This window comes from Cucurbita moschata, unplaced genomic scaffold, assembly GCF_002738365.1.
Source record: "Cucurbita moschata cultivar Rifu unplaced genomic scaffold, Cmos_1.0 Cmo_Scf00023, whole genome shotgun sequence".
In the NCBI taxonomy this organism is placed as follows: domain Eukaryota; kingdom Viridiplantae; phylum Streptophyta; class Magnoliopsida; order Cucurbitales; family Cucurbitaceae; genus Cucurbita; species Cucurbita moschata.
The window spans coordinates 1,650,988-1,671,732 of NW_019268539.1; the positions used below are offsets into that span (position 1 = coordinate 1,650,988).

General features: G+C 36.0%; 3 protein-coding genes across 4 annotated transcripts; all 3 read right to left on the reverse strand.

The window, feature by feature from the left end:
- LOC111459935 (galactinol synthase 2-like) lies at positions 1-1,846 on the reverse strand. The gene is made up of 4 exons (XM_023102985.1): positions 1,446-1,846; positions 1,024-1,347; positions 464-598; positions 1-380 (listed from the first exon to the last, which is right to left on the reverse strand). Exons 1-4 carry the CDS (start codon positions 1,758-1,760, stop codon positions 159-161), a joined length of 996 nt encoding a protein of 331 aa, XP_022958753.1. The 5' UTR covers positions 1,761-1,846; the 3' UTR covers positions 1-158.
- Positions 1,847-5,088: 3,242 nt separating this feature from the next.
- On the reverse strand, positions 5,089-9,620 carry LOC111459974 (30S ribosomal protein S1, chloroplastic-like). Of its 2 annotated transcripts, none has more exons than XM_023103050.1 (7): positions 9,278-9,620; positions 8,239-8,520; positions 7,760-7,840; positions 7,139-7,420; positions 6,943-7,053; positions 6,631-6,717; positions 5,089-5,332 (listed from the first exon to the last, which is right to left on the reverse strand). In XM_023103050.1, the coding sequence occupies exons 1-7, from the start codon at positions 9,554-9,556 to the stop codon at positions 5,264-5,266; spliced, it is 1,191 nt and encodes a 396-aa protein (XP_022958818.1). In that variant the 5' UTR covers positions 9,557-9,620; the 3' UTR covers positions 5,089-5,263. The 2 variants fall into 2 exon arrangements, with proteins under 2 accessions (XP_022958818.1, XP_022958819.1); XM_023103051.1 differs by having other exon boundaries at positions 5,094-5,319.
- A 783-nt stretch (positions 9,621-10,403) lies between these two features.
- On the reverse strand, positions 10,404-20,124 carry LOC111459967 (nuclear export mediator factor Nemf). The gene is made up of 14 exons (XM_023103039.1): positions 19,796-20,124; positions 19,339-19,451; positions 19,144-19,240; positions 18,927-19,051; positions 17,857-18,373; positions 17,527-17,712; positions 16,771-17,064; positions 16,331-16,483; positions 15,374-15,528; positions 15,030-15,135; positions 14,043-14,927; positions 12,948-13,026; positions 11,312-11,671; positions 10,404-10,842 (listed from the first exon to the last, which is right to left on the reverse strand). The coding sequence occupies exons 1-14, from the start codon at positions 19,898-19,900 to the stop codon at positions 10,640-10,642; spliced, it is 3,378 nt and encodes a 1,125-aa protein (XP_022958807.1). The 5' UTR covers positions 19,901-20,124; the 3' UTR covers positions 10,404-10,639.
- Positions 20,125-20,745: the final 621 nt, after the last annotated feature.

The following is a 20,745-nucleotide window of genomic DNA, read 5'->3' on the forward strand; positions in this document are numbered from 1 at the left end:
AAAGGAAAGGCAGCTAAAAACAGCCTTATTCATAAAATTTGAAAAGTCAACGTGGTAGGCCCCACCAGAGGTACCATACATAAAAGCTTAATTAAGCACACACACGCTTAGAGCTTATAATTAATAATTTAATTATACATAATTTAGGGATTATTAATTTAAGCAGCTGAAGGGGCTGTGATATGGCTCACTACTTCAGCTTCAGACAGGACAGACATCAAAGGTGTGAGCTTAGTGTCCTGTTTGGTCTCAGATTTGATGACATTTTGGTAGTCCAAAGACTCATCTTCATACACCTCCCACCATTTCTTCACCAACATTTTTATGTCTTCTCTATCCATGTTCTCTTCTTCTCCCGTGTACCTCCACGGTTTCGATCCCTACACGTACGTTTTTCGGGGGTGAGTTTAAGATTTTATTCAGTGTAGTGAAGTGAAAGTACTGGTCTATTAGAAATACGTACTGCAGCACAATAGTGGACGACTTTGACTTTGTCAACCTCCACGTTCTCGGGATGACGCCATAACATGGCTAGGACGAGATTGTAAATTGGTGGAATGGGCTTGTATATGTCGTTGAAGTACATGTTCAAGAAGTCCTGTACGAGAAACAAACCAGAGTTGAATTAGGGTTATATTGAAGTTTTAGTTTTGTATTCAATGAATCCCTGAATTAGGTATTTTTCACGGTTTTGACTCATTCTATGTTGTTTAACTTTACGTACTTTCTCGACCCAGAATTTAAAAAAAAAAAAAAAAATTAGGGTTTTCTTGGAAATATATCTAGTTCAAGGATTTATCAAACACAAAATACCTAACGTGGATAAATTTAAGAGTAATACTTGACAACCAGCTGGAACCCTAATTCACTCAGGTGCACTCGTGTTTTCGAGATTTTCCAATCTACTTGTGTACTAACTAAACTGTATCGACTTTTTGTGCTCGAGTCTAGTCTCGTGCATCGTGTGGTTGGATTGGGTTGGAAAAAAATGACGAAAAGCTAAGTATTACACGAAACGATTACCTGCTCGGCGAACAAAGTCGGAGTTGTGGCCTTACAAGTCTCAAGAAGATCCTTGTAGGTGAAGAGATCAGGCTCATACACAAAGAACCCAGCGTTGAAGTAAAGAGGTGGAGGGTTTCCCATTTCCTCCACAGGCCATTTCACTCTATCAGGGCATTGCTGGCAATACCCTATCTTGTATTGTGGAGAGTTGCTCCATGTCTTCTCACAAAAGCAATCCATCACGGCGTAGAAGTATCCATTCGGCATGTCGAACAGATGGTCGATGTTTTCGAACACTTGGATGTCCCCGTCCAAATATATGAGCTTCTCGTACTCCACGAACTACAATCAAATCGATCGATACCGATCGTCTCAAAAGTTTAACCTGATAGATTACAGTAAGCTTTAAAAAAACAAACGAACGTGCATAGTATTAGTACCTCCCAGATCCTGAGCTTAGAGTAGTTGATAACGTAATAAGCCATAGCGAACTGGGTTTGGTTTTCCGGAGGGTAAACAGGCTCGATCTCACGGACGATGCAACCTTGATTCTCGAGGATTTGACGATGGTCTTCGGGAACATCAGGGAGGACAGCTACAATGAGAGGGTAGATGGCTTTGGCCTTTCTAAGGCCCTTTGCCAAACCTACCACACCTTTCCAATAGTCACCATTACCAGCTAGGAACGTGACGTATGCCCTCTTCGGGGCATCGGTCGACTCGATGGGGCTATCAGGGGCAGCTACGGGAGACATGTCGAGGGAGGGACGGAGGAGTTAGAGGGAAGCTTTCGAGGCGTTGGTTGGTCGTTGAAGGTTGAGTTGAGGAGGATGGGGAGGGAGGGAGGTATTTATAGAGGTTAGTTTGTGAAACAATAGAAGATAAAAGAGAGTTGGAGGGATGAATATGAGTTGGAATCCTATCCTTAAGCTTTGGAGGGCTCCATGGAGTTAGAATTCTCTTTTTTTTTTTTTTTTTTTTTTTAATTAATAATAATAATAATAATAATAATAATAATAATAATAAGATTCCCAATGTGAACACTTTTATTTTTTTCTAAGATAAAAAATGGACAAATTTGAGGTAGATGAATTTAAGAATCTGTTCACATTTGATTTTAATATATTATAATTCCATACGAACAACACTAACTATTTATTTATTTATATATATGTGTGTGTATGTATGTATATGTATATGTATATGTATATGTATATGTGTGTGTATATATATATATTTATATATATGCACGTTTAAAGTTAATGATCTTAGATGAATTTTAAAATTGAAAAATTAAGCAAGTTTGTTCGTAGAAATGTCCACGGGATGGGACAGAGATGAAATTAAGTATACGTATGTTTCTGCCTCCTATTTTATTTCTTATCAACACGAAATTTTACCTTTATTTTTGGGAGGGTTAGGATCGGAATTTACGGCGAGAAAGCTACAGGGATTGACCTATTTTATTTCTTATCAACACGAAATTTTACCTTTATTTTTGGGAGGGTTAGGATCGGAATTTACGGCGAGAAAGCTACAGGGATTGACCTATTTTATTTCTTATCAACACGAAATTTTACCTTTATTTTTGGGAGGGTTAGGATCGGAATTTACGGCGAGAAAGCTACAGGGATTGACCTATTTTATTTCTTATCAACACGAAATTTTACCTTTATTTTTGGGAGGGTTAGGATCGGAATTTACGGCGAGAAAGCTACAGGGATTGAGTTCCCCATGGATATTCTACTTTATATATATATATATTAAATATTCATTTTAAATAATTTTGAAAAGATAACTTCCATTTTACCAAATAATTTCTATTAAAAAAAAGTAAAGTATATTAATAAATCAAATAATAATTTATAGGAAAAAATATAATATAATGATTAACATAATTTTTCAAAAAATAAATTTGAAGGGGGATGGAGTGGGACTAGGGTTGGAGCGAGGTTGGGGTTAGGGACAAGGATTGTAATTTCCGTCTCGTGTCCCGTTTAGCTAATTGAGAGAAATCTCCGAGAATTCTCTCGTCTTAGGTTAAATGGATATCTCTACTTATACATAATATTTCTATCTACAACTTTATTATTTTATTCAAAAACTCAACCAAAAATTGTGAAAACTAAAAAAAATATATTTTATTTTTTAAATTTGTCTTATAATTTAATTTTTTTTAATTTTTTTTAGCGGTGGAAAAACTCACAAAAATTATGAGGAAACGAGCATAATTTTCGATAAACCGGGCTAAAATATTTCAGCGATAGTTAAAATTACATGTATACCCTTATCGTTAAGACTAAAATTTATTATTTAATCGAGCGGGCTAAATAGCTTCTCATTTTTCGAGTGTATAGGCATAATTGAAACCTATTTTAGAACGCTCGGTGTTTCGTTATAAATGTCGTTTTTGAGAAGGAAAATGAGAAGTTGATGGTTTTGTAAGAATTGGATTCCATAAAGGAAATGATCAAATGGGCGTTTGTCTGAAGTGAGGATCCAAACTTAGACTTAGCCGCTACACAAAGTAAAAAGGAAACCCATATGATTCGATTCTTGTATATGCAATATTTTATGCAATGATAATGAAATTTATCCCAATTTTGTAATATTATTTTTTACATGGAAATAGGGACCCTGACACGTGCAACTCCCATCATATCAAGTAGATTCGATGTATGATTATCGAATCTTTGGAAAAAAGGATGATTCGCAGTAGGAGTGTATACGGGTTGAGTTGAGTAAGACGTTTTTCTTTTAGCAACTTGAAATTTTTGGTTCGTTAAGTTGGTGACCCGAACAGTCGAAATAGAGTTCATAACCCAAGTCAACCTATCGAACATTTACAAGTCACAATTCATCACTAATATTGGTTACAAACGTTAAATATTCTAGACTTTTGGAAAGTAAGGTTAGGTTGGGTTGGGTTGGGTTAAGTTGTAACCCTGTTTTTGGGTTGACCCAACAAAAAAAAAAAGTTATCAAATTTTAACACAACCCAACCTTTATGGTTTGGATTGAGTAATTCAGATTGATCGAGCTATCGGGTCATATGAACACTTCAAAATATAGTTTCTACACCAACCAAACTGCCCTAGTTAATCAATCAGGTATACATAAACAGAAATAGCAACCGAGTAAAAATCGAACAAGCTAAAACAAAGTCAGATGTCGACTTATGAAGAACCGTTCTAAATAGTAACAAAAATTTTGAAACGTTCATGAAAGATCAAAGGTAATATTACGAGCGATAATGAAGATGAGAATCGTTTGGAGAAGAAGATGACCACACGATTCAATCACCTTAGCTTTGTGGAAAGTGTCCCTGTAGGCATGAGGGCATCCAAATATGTGTGTTTTATTTGGAGAATACGACGTATAAATACATTGTCTTCTTCCACAGCTAAGTGTATTCCATTCCCTCAAACTTGTTATTTTCAACTAAAGTAAACAACATCAAATACTAGTAAAATTTGGTAAACAATTTCAAAACAAACATGATTACAATAACGCCAGCTTCGAATAATCTAAACGTAGGTGGATAGCTTGGATTGTCGTATAATTTATGAACATGTTCGAGAGATTTATTATCTTCGATCTCAAAAAATTACACGGAATAAAAAATGGTAAATTAAACTAGAAAATAAGGCATCACAAAGTTTAGTCGGATAAATCGAATTATCGTACAATTTATAAGCATGTTTTAGGAGTAATGAAAAGAGAAAAAAAAAAGGTTATATCATTTTCGGTTTATTCTTTCATTATAACAACTGGGTATTAAGATCGAGATAGGATAGGCAATTTCGTGAAATGTATAAAAGTAAGAATATTCCGAACTTACGACTTCGTATTGGTTGATACTTTAATCAACTTGAGCCTTTATCGACCACTAGGTCAATTCATTAATGTTGATAAAGGTAATTGAATCAATAATACATACACATTAGGTTTTGAAAATTTTGTTTATTTTCTTATAATTTCTTTTCAAACGATTTTCATTTGAATTCTTGGTCAAATTCCAAAAAACAGTACAGTATTTTATTTTCAAAACTAGATTTGGAGTTCGAAAACGTTGCAAAAATAGCATCTAAAAACCAACAATTTTACACGTGAAGTAGCATCTATCAGGTTGATTTCTAAAAACCAAATGATTATCAAACGAGACCCGAAGAAAATTAAAAATAAAGTATCTAGCATAATATAATAAATACAATCAATTATTCCAGTTCAAAGTGCCAATACCTTGTAATTGAGAGGCTCATTGTGAAGGATGGCCATCATAAATCGCCAGAATCACTCTTTCATCTATGAATTCTGCCAACAAAAGTTACAGGCAATTACTAATTCAAGATCAGAAGTGCAAAAAAGCCTCAAAGAAACAAGAAATTATGACTAAACTGAAAACAATAGAAGATGATCCAGATCCAGTTTCAAACTGTATATGACAAGAGTAATGATGATCATAAATGGAAATGGAAATCAAGTAACAACTAAAAAAGTTCTTATTGAAATTTAAAGGTGTCCTTGGCTGTAGTTGAAAGAAATGCTCAAATTGAGCTAGCTTTCTATACACTAACTAGTTGAAAGGATCATGCAACTAAAGGAGGATTAATATCGAAACGAAATTATCCATGTAAACATTGTTTTACACTGTTAATAGAGGAAAATTTTGTAAGACTACAAGAGTAAATCAAGGATGGGATAGGAATAGAAGCATTCCAGCCCAACATACTCTGGTGGATGGGTCGAGAGAGATAGGGAGGAGAGTGGGATAGAGGAAGTCTAGTAATACGTGACTACAAGGTTTACTCTTTATCATGTTTCATTATTCATAACTGTTAAAATTGACTACGGAGGGAGGTTTCAGCAAGTGGGTAAACTGATGCAAAACTGAGGTAGATCGAACATCAATCATCCTAATCGCATCATCAGCATTCAAAAATAACATGGACCTAAGAAACAATATAGCATATCATTAAATAATGATGTTGCTAAAGATAAATGGCAGTATGGTACTAAAGGAGTACTAGAAATGTGTCCTACAACAAATCTCGCCAGTTGAATTAGCACATCAGAGATGAGAAAAGAAAGATTTTTCATTCATCTGCTGGTCTAATTTGTAATAAAGCTTCTAGGACCAGAGAGTGAGCACTGAAGAATTGAATTGGATTGTGAATCAGGAAAATGATACTTGATGATAAGATTGACCATCCGAACCTAGTTAGTTCATTTGTGGATTTTTTTTTTCATGGTATTTGGGCGTTGGAAAAATATAGTAGTGAGTCAGGCAAGGTCAAAGCCCAGAAAGTGTCGACTATGTACCCTATAACTTTGGAAGGGCAGCACGTTTTATAAGATTAAGTCCAAAATTTTTAAATTAACTGTGGAATTATTAACTTGAGAGAAGCAAGGAATAATAACTCCTCGTTGTTATTCTTTGGGGGAAACAAACAAAAGTGATATCTACAACCTCTGCAGGCAACTCAGGGGTATGTCTACTCAATACCCCATCGAAGCTGAGTCAATCCATTATCTACTCTGGCATTGAGGAGTTAATTACGTTCTAAAGTTTTCAATTCCCATTCATGAATTGAGTTGAAAAATCCAAGGCAGGGAAAGAAGTACCTCAGGCTGAAATTCGAGAAGCTCTGCACGAGCCATTGCTTCTGCTTGTGCTATTCTTTGCCTGAATGTCTGAGCCATCTCGTCCGCCTAAAATTGTATACAAAAGATAAGAAACTTCTACTCTATTTCAGTAAGTTTGGGAAAAAGAGATTCAAGAAAATACAAGCTATAAAGGTTGTAGTCATGCTAGGGGTTAACCTGTAAGGAGAGGGAAAAAGACGACTGGAATTGGGAAGTACAAAAGGAATACACTCTGAAAATAAAAGCAATGCACATCATAATAGTAAGAAGAGTAAAGTGCAAAAGAAATACCTTCTCAAAAACAAGCTTTGGATTGTGAAGCATGTCTCCAGGAGAAGGTTCCAGTTTCTTGGTAGAAAGACTAATACGGCCTCGATCGCGGTCATAGCTCAAAATCATGACCTACAACCATAAAAAATAATTTCAATGTGTTTAAGGCTGTACACTGATGAAGACCTCCATCAAGCTCTCATTGACAATGAAATACCTTTAGCATATCTCCTGGTTGAAGAACGGCTGCAATATCTGGTATGTGATTTTGACTGATTTGACTAACATGAAGAAGCCCATTAACTCCACCGATGTCAACGAAGGCTCCATATGGTTTCAGAATCTGCACAATTCCAGTAACTACTGACCCAATTCTTAGCTCTGACTGGCTACTGACAATTGCCTTGGAATTACTTAGGATTAGCCGATATAGTTTTTCATCAACCTCCACAAACTTCAGAAGTAGCTCTTTATTAAGCAGCTCCTCTGCAGTTGATTTCTGATAAATCGACAAGAAAAAAGAGATGCATAGCACAGTATGCAATTGAGTAAGAACCAAAAATTTATGAGCTTAAACTGACGAAGAATATAATGAGCAAAAGTAACGAGCATTGAATGAAAGAATACAGAAATAATAATACAAGATAAATTCGTGAGCTGTGAGGAAAAATCAAATCATGGTCTTTAATGGTCTGAAACATGAGCATCTAATCATATAATCACATAAACGTGTATGGGCTTTCAGTATGACAGCAATGTAAAAATAATAAAAGTTTAAAAATAAAGTCAGCTAGAGAATTAGAAGTCAGCAGAAAGAATGTCAGTTTAGTGAACATACTGCTGATATTTGAGAGAAAGGAACAAATCCTTTAAGGCCTTCCACAAGAACAACTACTCCCCCTTTGTTTCCATCAACAACCTGCATTTAAAGATCTTTTTCTGAGAAAAAAGAAGATATAGAGGAAGTAGAAAATGGTGAAAACAAGTTCAAAATCTTAAATTATTCCGTGAATGACAAGGATGATTAATATTACATAAAACATGTTTGTAGTGGTTGACAAAGATGATAAAACATTAGTTGCCTCCGCCCTGCAACTAGGTTATGAACTTAAGAAGCTTCAAAGAGATGAATGGCAATTGTCACATGAATACTACTTCAAAATTCATCAACACAATTGTATGACATAAATCCGGTTCAAGAAAAGCCGTGGCAATGGTCTCATGAATATTACTGGCATAACAAGATTGAAAGATCTGAACCAACAATATAAGGAAAAAATGAAATTACAAAAGCAAGATATATCTTGCAGAACCCACCTTACCCTTGATAACAAAATCCTCAGCTTGAAGTTGTCTGCATCGCTCCCAAGCAAGGCCATACTGGACACTTCTCAAGCTCAGAATTAGGCTGCCGTCATCTTCCTGTTCCTGTTCACCAATAATTACAAACTCCTCTTCTAAACCAGGATATATGCCTGCTTCTTCTACATGTCTTATATTAAAAATGCATGCTTCTTGGGTGGGCAAGTATGCAGTTCCCTTTGCAGAAGTATCAACTAGTGCCCCATTAGCATCGGTAGAGAATACAGTACCTTTCACCTGAGAATACAAGACACTGGTAAAAGTCAATAACTTGAACTTATTGAGAAGCTAACTGTTATCCGTTAGCTCATGAGCTGCATGAGCAAACATCAAGGAAATTAATGACACACAGATTTATGTTAGTTATCTGATAATGGAGCCAAAAAGTTAGTCGGTTAACGTTTACCTATCAAAGCTGGTTTATTTGTGGTGGCTATAAACTGATAGGTAGTTAAATAGTTGCATAGTTGCAGCTGTAAAACACAAATTTTCGAAATGTTTAGCCCAATTCTTTCTGTAATCAACTTTTGCTCTGTGGAACTATTGAAAACTCCCGAACTTAGTACGCTTAAGGATGAACGTTTCTTGAAATTGGGAATGATTGATGACATTTGGTGTATAGAGATATTACAACCACCGAACGAAAGAAAATCTTCCAGAAATACAATTCTTCGCAAATCCAGTCACGTAATTATACTTTTCTCGATCTATGCTCAAAATTCAACAACGGAATGCTCAATAATCATAACCTCGTACATGACAAGCAGTACCCTAAAACGAACAAAGGCGTATAATTCCATTATTTCCTAGTCGCCTTTACATAAATAACGATAAAAGTGATTTTGTAAAAGCGATGATTTCCGCTACGAAGTTTTAGATAAAAATGCATGAGAATTGGCAGCGCGCAGTTCGGGAAATCGAACAGAAAATTATCCTCGATTGAAAACAACAAACACCTAAACGAAGAAGAAAGAAACTGGAATAGCAGATTAACCTTGGTTCCGAGTTCCGAAACGAAGTCGTAATTCGCAAGAGCAGCATGGAAGTCCTCAAGCGTGAAGGAGACGCCATCCATGGGGGTAATACAGCAACGTTCATAAGCTTCCTTGAAGAGTTGCTTGAGCTTAAGGCGCTCTTTGGTCTGCGCATTGGAAATGGGAGTAGGGGAAGCTGCAGCAGAAACTACCGGAGAAAAACGCTTCCGAGTTGAAATCGGCGTTGAAGAAAGAGGGGAACTCCTCAATCCACAAAGTTGATGCGCCAATGAGCTCATATCCCCTCGCCTGATCTTCTGCTCCGGCGAGAAATTTGTATTCCGCCTTTTATATATCAAAAAATGTGAGCTCTCAATTCTTTATTCAATTGATTGAAACCATTCTTGGTTCCTGTTCGAACCCGGTCGGTTTTTTATAAGTTCAGCCCGGTTCGAGTTTGGCAAAAACCATACCAAAATATCGAGCCGACCCATAATGTATATTATTAAAAATCAAAATCATATAAAAAATTGTGTTTGATTAAGTGTAATCGAAGCTTAAACCACCCACCCCTAGACCTAACCCAACACTAACCATATCGACTAGACTGTGGGGTTCGATTTAATTTTCACCTTGACCTAACCCAACACTAACCATATCAACTAGACCATGGGGTTCAGCTTATTTGAAGCCACAATTGTATGATATTGTCATCTTGGGCTTTCCCTTTCGGACTTCTCTGCTAGGAGGAGAAGATTTCCACAATGGTATGATATTGTCCTCTTTGGGTTTTTCCTTTTGGGCTTCTCAGGCTTTAAACGATTTCCACACGATTTCCACCTCATGTCTACCCGAAACAGCGAGAAGGCTAACACATTGATACCATTTGTAAAGATGTGAAAACCTTCCCCTAGCAGACGCGTTTTAAAGCCTTGAGGGGAAGCCCGAAAGGGAAAGCCCAAAGAAGACAATATCTACTAGCGGTGAATCTGGGTCGTTACACATACCATCAAAATAATTAGAGTACATTAAATTACACTTCATTTCCGTTCCAAACCCGTTCCACTTTTTTATTATTATTAGTGTTTTTCTAATTATTTTAGAAACTAAATTATTTTTAAGCGCTTAAAAAATCATTAAAAAAAGAACATAAACATCAGAGAAAAGAAAACTAGGCATTTGTAATATGTGATCTGTAAGGCTACATATTAATATACAGACATTGCAGGTTTTTTGTTTAAAGTAATAATATAAGAGATCCACATGCAAAATTATGTGATGAAACTAGAATTGAAGTACAAGGTTCCTTTGTAAGATGGGTGGGATGTTAATAGAGGCTGCTATAGCTAAGGTTTCACCAAAATGCACACCTCAAGATGGAGCTAGCTAGCAGCAGCTCCTTGTTTGCTGCTTTTCTTTCCCTTTTTTTGCTTCTGCTTTAACTGAGTGAGACCCGCCGCTGTAACCCGAGCATTCCCGATGATCGCGCTCACCAGCTCTGGGTCTGTGCATGCTTTAATCAGTTCTTTCTCTCTATTTGTTGCTTCGGGCATGTGCGCGAACAGGTTCATGGCAGTTTTTGCAGCTAAAAACAAGTGGACAAAGAGGTACGTTATGGAATGGAATCACTAGAACATCAAACGCCCTTGGGCTAATAAAGGTTTGATTTGATTGAGTTACATGTTTAGTCCTAGACTTTCAGGTTTGTGTCTATTTGGTCCCTAAACCTTAGGAAGTGTAAGTCCTTTACTTTCAATGTTGTGTCCATTGAGTTCTTGAACTTTAAAAAGTATCTAACAAGTTCTTAGCCTTTCGATTTGTGTCCAAAAGATCCCTAAATTTTATTTTGTGTCGAATAAGTCTCTGACCTATACAACATCTCTTAAAATTCACGGATCTACCGGACACTAAATTGAAAGGCTAAGATCTAACTTATCTAATAAATCATATACTTTTTAAAAATTTTGAATACGTCAAGAAACTATTAAACGAAATTGAAAGTTTAAGATTCTATTAGACACCGACCGGGTTAAAAAGTGCTTAAGTTAGTTTACCTTTCCCTTTCTTTAGAGGGCCTGGAACAATCTTAACATGGTATTTGTAAGATTGCACTGCATTGTACGGCCCACACACCGGCACAGCATACAAGATAATGTCGGTAGGCAAAGGATGTCCGGTCAAGTAATCCACGTCATTCAGTTTTTCTCGCTCATCTTCACCTATTTCATGAATATCATCCTCTTCCATAGTTATTTTGTCCAGTTCAGCATCATCGTCCAATGCCACTTGGCGATCGTCTTTCGTTGCACCATTCGAGTGACTGTGTGAAAGATTATCAGGATGTTCGGGACAATCTCGAGACAAGTGACCTGGCTTCTTACATTTGTAGCATATTTTTGGAGCCTCTTCGGCGCCTGTCATAGTAAAGACAACTCAGACGTCAAAATATATGACCCCATAAGATCATGCATTATCAACATAGGCCATTATCTAAGTTATTTATTGGGGGGAAACTAGAAAACTATAACGATCATAAAGATGTAAATCTGCATATCATATAAACGAACAAGAATACGAGGCGATCTAATCAAATGGTCAAAGAAAGACTGCATGAGGTATCAAAATCGAGCTACTTGGAGTCCACATAATCCATCCAGGCTAGAATTCAATATATTCATTAAGGAAATCTTTCCACCAACTGCAGTTGGAATGCTTGAAAGAACAGCTTGAACAAGAGTTAAGCGGCCTAGTTTAGATAGGGACAGTTTTCTATCACTTCAGCTTCTCCTGAACTTTTGGGTATTTGGCATTTGATTAACACAAGTCTCCTTTTGGAAATAACCACATTGTGAAACCCATGGAAAGCGTCTTTCAAGGATCATCAATGGTCCAGACCTCTTGAAAAGAAAAGGAAAAGGTTTTCAAATACCCACCGTCAAGACACGGTCGCTGGGAAAACAATAGAGGAGATCAAAGAAATTCCCCAGCTCGAGTTTTCAGTAGCATAAAAGCAGAAAATTCTTATGTCACATACAAATGAAACAAGATTTACCCTTTGCGTAGTTTTTTCCCACATCCAACACCTGCAGTACCGGTCGAACTTTTTATAGAAGATCTTTGCTAGTAACTTTTCAAATATCCTGCTCTCCCACAACTTTTAGGGGCTTTGTTCATAATGTTTTTTTTTTTTACAAAGTATATCTTGTAATTTTAGGGGTGTAAATAGTTTCAGCTTTGCACGCTTTGTTATGTTTTCTACAAAAAGACTTCAGCTTGTAACTTCTCAAATATCAATGAGAAGTTCTTATTTCTTAGGGAGTGTCCAGATAATATGCTTCACTTTCATTTGACCAATTCATAAGAAAACTATTACTTTTATAACGTTTGGCGGCAAGTTCAACAAGACATTAAATATCTAAGAAAATGCCACTGAAATTTGAACACATGGCCTCAGGAGCAATTTTCAGCTATTCCTTTTGGCAAGGCCAATCCATTTGTTAATTTCAATCGCCCATTTGAAATACTAGATAAAAATTGGAGATTCAGAATCCACTAAACATATTCTAACAGCCTCCAACGTTAGTTTTTTTTTTTTTTTTTTTCCCCTAACAATAGCCTCTAACATTGATACTTGGTAATTGTAAACTAAATGGTCACCCTTTTAAAACAGTGAAAACCAAGAATATTTACCTCCATCACGTTTCTTCACTTCAGAAGCTGTTTCCTTCACATTTTGTGGCCCTTCATTTTTCGGTAGCTTACCTGAGGACTGTAAACCAAAAATATTATCAATAATGGAGTGATAGATCAACATTCAAAAGTTTAAAATACACTTCCACCATTTTCATGCATCCTCTCTCAGGAGATGCATTTCCATTTTCAAAGTGTGAAAGGACAGTGGTTAGGGTCATAATAGCCATAATTTATTTGTGGATAGAGATCGGGATTAGACGTAAAAAGTTTTAGATCAAGGTTCCGAACAGTTCAGAATTGGGAGAGTTGGAAGGACAACTGTTTCTCTACTTCATAATCTTTTCCTTCTCTCGGTACATAAATAAATATGGTTCCTATAAGAATATCTACTAGATCAAGGGTTCCATGCATGCATATCAGAAAGTTAGAGAGCTAAGTGATCAAAAACATCATCCACAGTTGGTAAGCTCATAACCGTATTGATGAAAGAAAATTAATTTGGAATAGGGGGAGCAGGAACCACTCAAATTTCTTCCCCGTTTTGTAATCTTTCCTTAGCGTACAAATATAAATTCAATTCCTATTGAAGCATGTACGAGACGAAGGGTTCTATGCATACAATTCACAATTCATATAAAAAAAATGCACACACTTTAGAAAGTTGGAAAGCTAGGTTATCAAAAATATCATTCACAGCTGATGAATTCACACTGCAGAGTTCGAAGAGAATTAAATGAGCATCAGAGTGCAAAGCTGAGAAGAAGATAAATATTGAACACAGATATTACACTCATTTGGACATATTTCGATGTAATGGTATAAGAAAAATACGACATAGTCATGATCATGCAGAGCAGAGAAACATACAAAATAAGACATAGTCATGCTCTTGCAGAGCAGAGAAACACGCAAAATGGATATTGGCTATCACAGTTGTGGGATATTTCAATGAGGAAAACACATTGCTATGAGGCAAAGAGAAATGTAAATGGAATTTTTCATCAAGTGGAACTAAAAAAGGAAAAAAAAACGAATGAAACTCAATCTCAATTGAAATATTCAACCATTTGAGATTAAAAAATGAATGCTTACTGCCAATAAAGCCATGCGGATACTTCTTTCTTCTTCATCTTGATCAGCATATTTTTCTTTCATTTTCTTCAGTTTACCCTTCTGACCACGGCTGATTTTTACAGAACCAGACTTTGGATTATTAACCTTGTTTGGAGGATGATTCAAAGAAACATCAATATCTCTTGATTGCTCACTTTCCTGCTTGATGTTGCTGTCTGTAGAACTGCTATTCTGACCTTTCTTAAGTTTTCTTCTTTCAGCTTTTGAGATGTAGGGTTTCTCTCTCACTGCAGCATTGTTATCATCTGGATGTGGTCCATCGACCAAATCAACCTTAGAAGTCTCTAATATATAATTTTTGCTAGATGCAGTGCCAGATCCAAGCTCAAGAGCTTTATCCATGAGATCTTCAAGTTGTGGTGTGACAAGGGAAACACTATCTGTAACATCAGGTTGGTTATCCTTATTGACACCATTCAAAGCCATTCTATCTTCAACGGGAATGTCAAGTGATTCAGTGCCCGCAGGTCCAGGTAAGTTAGGTATAACTAGTCTATCTGAATTGGCAGATGTATTGGATACTTCTTCTGATTCCCTCTTCTCATATTCAGTATCAGATTCTTCATTAAGAGGTTCATTTTCTTCAACATCATTCACTCCATCCTCCTCACCTCTTACCCTCCTTTCATTTAAATGTGAACCTAAAGAGCTCTCATCCAAGCGAAATAACAATCCAAAACCCATGACAAGAGCATGTGGAGGAAGAAAATTCTTCTTTCCACGAATCATAAAACTCCCAACTGTAAGATATTCCCCTGTAGGAGCAGTTTTGCTAACCTGGTGAGGATAAACCCACCAGGCACTAGTGACTATCTTTGAGTCCCATGCCTGGCTATGACAAACCTATGACAAAAGGGGGGAAAAGAGAGAGAGAATCTTAATTCAACCAATGAGATGATTCACCATTTAACTGAATCCAAGTTAGTCTCACTAGTGATACCTTACCGTAAAACATCCTGCTTGGTTCAACGTGAGTGGAGGCACTGGTTGTTCAGGCTTGTGATTCCTAATCACAGTGCTAGAAGCTCCGTGCAAATCAGCATGGACATACCTATGAGATAACGGAACACCATCACAGGCAGAAGCCAATGTTTTCAAATTAGAATCACAGTATTACCAGAATTATGAAAGCCAATATTATGTGTAAAACCTAAACATTGAGCTACTACATCTCACTAGGGATAACTGAATGTAAAAAACTTTAGAACCTTAAGCACAGCATAATCATTACTGTTTATTTGTTTGAGCTAGGATGTGGAACAATTATGAGCAGCAAGAAAATTACTCACAAATCTCCCTTTGACATGTAACGTTTAACTATCATCTCATTTTGCTGAGCATCACGTCCACTGATAACCAAATAATTCTCACTGCTAATGAACCAATTAAATTTCTCAAACCAATGAACTTTGCGCATATGAGATATCGTGGCAACTTTTTTTTCCTGCACATTTTTAATTAAAAGGATTGAGGATCACATAATTAGTATAAGAGAATATCATAATAATAGAAAAGGAAAATCAACATAATAGATGCAAATTTGTCTTTTTTTGGAGAGATACAATAATCAAACCGTCTTTAAAGGAAAATCAACATAATAGATCAATACTTTCTTTAAAGTTGAAACTCAATAACGTTTACAATCAACTCTGGATTGGACTCTTTATTCTCAAGCATTCATAGATTCAACTTTACGAGTATTAAATTTGAAAGATTTGATTGTGTGTATAGGAAGATATAGATATTTTTGGGGAAAAAATCAATAAGAAAAACATGAACAAGTGACCATGAGTAAAATTTTGTTTCCTGTCCCAACAAAAAATCATTCTATGCCCCATACAACATATTGTAATCATCTGAACATAGAACAACAGATACCAAACTGTAGAAGATCTAGTCCAGAAACCAAATCAAGATCCATTTATGGCATATTGCTAGTTTTGACCTGTAATACCATTTCAAGCATTCAACCAGAAATAAACTAGATGCAGCAAGACTAGCATCAAGTGTGCTAGTATCAAATTGCTAAAAAGTTTAGTTGGTTCTTGCCAGAAACAGCACATATTTTCAGAGGTCCATGCCAGATATGACAAATTTTATGACTACGAGATGACTGCCGGTCCACTGGTTTAAGCATCAAGTGTGATAACGTCATCACATCATGCCCATTTATAGACTACAAATAAAATAAATGGTATTTTATCAGCACTACATGAAAGGGGAAAATACCATTATTGTAATGCTACCTGGGAAAGTTGAAGACGAGTTTTTCTTTCAGCAGCTTTAAAAGCTTTTTCATGTGCAGTAATAGTTTTCTCCTGTTTGCTCTCTTGTTTTTTCTTAAGTTCATACCATCGCCGAGCATTGGCATGAGCTGAAAGTGATATATCCACCTCTACCTAAGAAAGATTATGAAATGTGAAAATTTATAAGAATACCAAAAAGCACATAGACAAAATGCATATCAAAAGCATCTAAGACAAATAAATAATGGTGATAGCGACGCAAAAAGTAAAAACAAGGTAATAGGGGATATTATATAATATGATGAAGTAGTTCGATTATAACCCGTCTTCAATACATCAAGGAATCAGAACCATCCAAAGAGGAAGATTTTTTTTTCACATCAAGCAAAGTTTATATAGAAAATAGGAAGGCTTAGCCCTAACAGTAATATAATTTTCACCTTATCAGCTGGTTGTGTCTTTTCATCATCATCCATTTCATCAAGATTGTTGCTCAGCAGCAAAGTCATGCAATTCCTTTCAAGATTAAGTTTGTCAATAAGACCGGCCACTGGATTTCCAGATTTCTTTTCTTCCTTCACCATTCGTGCAAGATCCTCCCAGCTCATGCCTTTAGCAAGAGCAACACGGACAGCTAATATAACAGCATCCACATCTTCTAAATTATATTCTATTAATTCTGCCATTTTGACACAATGATCAACTTCTTGTTTTAATATCTCTACACGATTTCCCTACACAAGTAAATTGAGAGATATCAATACACATGGCACACAACTCTAAGAATGATGTGATGCATATAGCTTAAACGTAAAATATAAATCGTGCCAAATAATTTTTAAAGTAATAGATAGAATGATATGCCCAAAATGGAGAACACCCTGCGATAAAAAAATGTTCTCAAAAGGTCTTTGAATTAGTACAAATATAAATAAAACCAATAATTTCTAAAGGCTTGTAGCATTACACAAGAAGCAACAATTCCTGAAGGCCTGTCTTCCTCCAAAAAAATTCTTCAGTTTCTCTCTAACCATAAAAACCAAAGAAAACCCCCGAAGAAGAAATTTGAAATCCATTGTAACACACTTGAATAACAACTGTGATTACAATAGTCTTCTTGAATACTCGATGAACACTGTAGAATCTAAAAATACATTGAAATGCACTTAATAAGTAATCAAATTCATTGAACAGACCTGATCCATGCGTATTTTATTGAGTTTTTGAGTTGCAGAGCTCTCCTTGGCCTTTTGTTGCTGTTCTGACTTTTGACTCTCAATTTTACTGTAGAATTCATCCAAAGCTGCATCAAATGTCTCAAACTTTGTGTACTTTCTAGACATGAATTGGTTTAATAAAATTGGGCAGAACTCGTCATAGATCTGCATGTAAAAAGAAGAAGGAAAGAAAATGCTGAAAGAATGAGCATAGCAAGTTTCTTATATATAGGTACGGCACATTTGTCCATTAGTGTAGAGACAGGACAAAGAATTCTTCAGCCTAAAACAGCTCAAGCAAAACGATACCTCGCTATCAGTTGAAGCCTCAGATTCTTCTTTTTTAACATTTTTCTTTTGCATCAAAATGTACCCTTCAGGAACTCTAGTACCAAATATTACATCCTCTAGCCAATCCTCAAAATTTGCAACAGCTTGCACTAAGAGCTGAAGACTACCATCATCAAGTTTATTATCATTATGAAGTTTCATATTTGGAATCAGACCAGCATTTAATATAATGTGCTCAGACAGCGCAGTTCCATATCCCAGTGCCTCCCCAAGAACAGCTTTCAAAGTAGTCTGTTTGGCTCGACTGCCATCACCTTGGGCTTTACTTGAGACAGAAGGCTTCGAGACCTTGTGGTTACCCGGCTGTTGCTTTGAAGGATCTGTTTCATTATTTTCGTTACCAGTTAGGTTAACTACATTGTCACTCAGAGTGAGTGCTTCCTGCAATTTTGCAGCCGTCGTCCGCTCAAACACTCGAGAAATTTCAGTTGGATATCGATGTCGTGACATGATTGCTACCCCCTTATTATCATCCCTGAAAATGTTCTTTTCATAATTTATAAACTAAGCTTAATGAGATAACAAATCATAAGAGAAAGTTGTTATCCACCTTACATGAAATATAGGGCCACTAAAAGGTGGAAATACAAGGCTAAAAACCAATATATTGACAAAAAAAAATTCTTTATTTTCTTCTTTCTTTCTTTCTTTTTCTTCTTTATTTTTAAGTAAGAAATAATTTCATTAATGGGATAAAATTATACAAGATGGGGAGAAGCCAAACCCCAAGCTAAAGAAGATTAAAACGAACTCTTTGGAAAGGTACAAAGTGCAATTCAAGAGATAAGTGACAGACATCAAAACATATACATTCAATAACCAAAAACACATTTCTCAAATAAGCTGGTTGATGGTCTTTCTTCTATATGAGGACCTTGTATTTGTTTTAGATGGAATAGAAGAAATACAATAATATTATTCTTCTTCCCTAAATTGAAGTCTTATGCTTGTGCATATGTCGTATCATCATGTATGAATGTGTACATGCTAAGTAAAGAGAAAAGAGACAGGAAATTATCTTCACATACCTGTGAGATCGAAGAAGAGTTAAGACCATAAATTCAGAATCCGTAAGAAGGATATTACCCTGGGCATACAGCTCCAAGATAACATAGTGTGCACTAGCACCTAACCCAAACTGAAATAGGATGATCTGAAAAAACATAGAAAGCGCTTCAAGAATGAGGCCTGTAATGAAAAAAGATATATGTGAGGGAGAATTGAACAAAGAAAAAAAAAACATACCCGATCATATCCAAGTTGCCGCACATCCTCAAGTCTTCTTGTGCGTATATGCCTTCTTAGTTTGAGAGTGAAACCAGAAGGAGTATTGCTTTTGTCTCTACAAGAGCAAAAATTAATTGATTATCGGCTACTATCCTCTTACAATTCTTGCCAATACATTCCAAGTATAAACAACAACGCTTAAGGATGTCTTACCGAACATATTCCGTCGTATGTAGTCTGACTCCACTTTCCATCAACAGCAACACCTTCTCACTCTCACCCGATTCAGTGACTCCACTACTGTTCATAAGCTTGAACATGTATGTCTTTATAACCGATAGGGGAGAGATGACAGAGAGAGAGAGTGTGTGTTATTACGCAATCTCAATTTTGGAAAACAAAACTAAAATCTAACATAATCAGTCAAAGAAAAAAAGTAACTGTTTGTAACAAGAGTCCACCACCCAAAACATCGAAACATACAGCAACGACAATTCATACTCATCCATGCATATGTTAGGATCAAATTCTACAGGGCACTTCCAGAAGTATGATGTGCAATCCTCAAGAGAAAATTAATCCAAAAAACAGGAAATGAATCATAAGCAAGGTAGAGAAACAGGTGATTGATTGGCTCATTAAAAAGATCGTTGAGAGGAGGGAACCAAACCTTGGGTGAGAGATCATAGACATTGGCGCATCGCATGCCTATCAATTTTCGGAGGCATTTCACCTCGGCGGCGACATCGGCGGTGTTCATGCGTACCTTCACCATGATTGATGGTGTTCAAGCTGGAATTGACAGTGTGTCAAATCTGTGGAAGTCTTCGCGCGTAATCGAATGGGTGAATGGAGGCAGAGAGAAAATTGAATAGAAGAAGAAGAATAAGGAATCGTTTTGAGCTGGAAGGAGGAACAGGGCCAGGCGCCGTCTCAGTTCTCTCACCAACCCGCGGCAGCTTGCCCCCCACGGCCCTTGTTTTTTACCATTTTATTTTATCGTCATTTTGTTCGAAAAATGGCTCTGAAGTATTAGGCTGGTTTGGCTGGCATGGACACTATTTTTGGGTCATTTTTTTAGATTTTTATAAATTTTTTAAATTCAGTATGGTTGGGAACTTCATAAAACCTCAAAAAATTTTAAATTACTACCCATATTTTTAAATGGTTTTTGCCAAGAATATTCAAATTTGATAGTGTAAACGTTAAATAGATCATATCTGTATAATCTAGGATTTACTAGTTTGTTACCAAATCTATGATTTTTGTTGTCAAATCATAAATTTGGAATGTAATTTTCATTATACACATCTATAAATACATGAGGTCATCGTGCCATTCAATCTAACACATAACACTTCGAAGTAGTTTCACTTTCTCGAGTCTTCTTGGTTTTTTTTGTTCTCAAATTAGCGTCATTGGGATGTTTTGGTCTGAGTCTGTCTGTTTGAGTTTTTTGTTTTTGTTTGTTCTCAAATTAACGTCATTGGGACGTTCAAAAATGTTTCTTTTCTCATTTTGGTCTTTTACCATATTTACTAAACATTGTACTTTGGGTTTGTTACAAATATCAACCAAATCAATTCTAAGCTTTGTATTAAATTATAATAAATATATAAA

What these genes read in the sequence shown, in the direction of transcription:
- LOC111459974 (XM_023103050.1), bottom strand. Translation starts at nt 9,556, where the DNA reads ATGAGCTCATTGGCGCATCAACTTTGTGGATTGAGGAGTTCCCCTCTT. An exon ending in AACCAGGAGATATGCTAAAG is followed by an intron (nt 7,054 to 7,138) that starts GTATTTCATTGT and finishes TTATGGTTGTAG; the next exon opens with GTCATGATTTTGAGCTATGA. An exon ending in CAAAGCTTGTTTTTGAGAAG is followed by an intron (nt 6,718 to 6,942) that starts GTATTTCTTTTG and finishes ATACAATTTTAG; the next exon opens with GCGGACGAGATGGCTCAGAC.
- LOC111459967 (XM_023103039.1), bottom strand. Translation starts at nt 19,900, where the DNA reads ATGGTGAAGGTACGCATGAACACCGCCGATGTCGCCGCCGAGGTGAAA. An exon ending in CTCGTCTTCAACTTTCCCAG is followed by an intron (nt 15,529 to 16,330) that starts GTAGCATTACAA and finishes AAAAATGTGCAG; the next exon opens with GAAAAAAAAGTTGCCACGAT. An exon ending in TCCGCATGGCTTTATTGGCA is followed by an intron (nt 13,027 to 14,042) that starts GTAAGCATTCAT and finishes TTTGGTTTACAG; the next exon opens with TCCTCAGGTAAGCTACCGAA.
- LOC111459935 (XM_023102985.1), bottom strand. Translation starts at nt 1,760, where the DNA reads ATGTCTCCCGTAGCTGCCCCTGATAGCCCCATCGAGTCGACCGATGCC. An exon ending in CGACTTTGTTCGCCGAGCAG is followed by an intron (nt 599 to 1,023) that starts GTAATCGTTTCG and finishes TTTCTCGTACAG; the next exon opens with GACTTCTTGAACATGTACTT. An exon ending in TCGTCCACTATTGTGCTGCA is followed by an intron (nt 381 to 463) that starts GTACGTATTTCT and finishes ACGTACGTGTAG; the next exon opens with GGATCGAAACCGTGGAGGTA.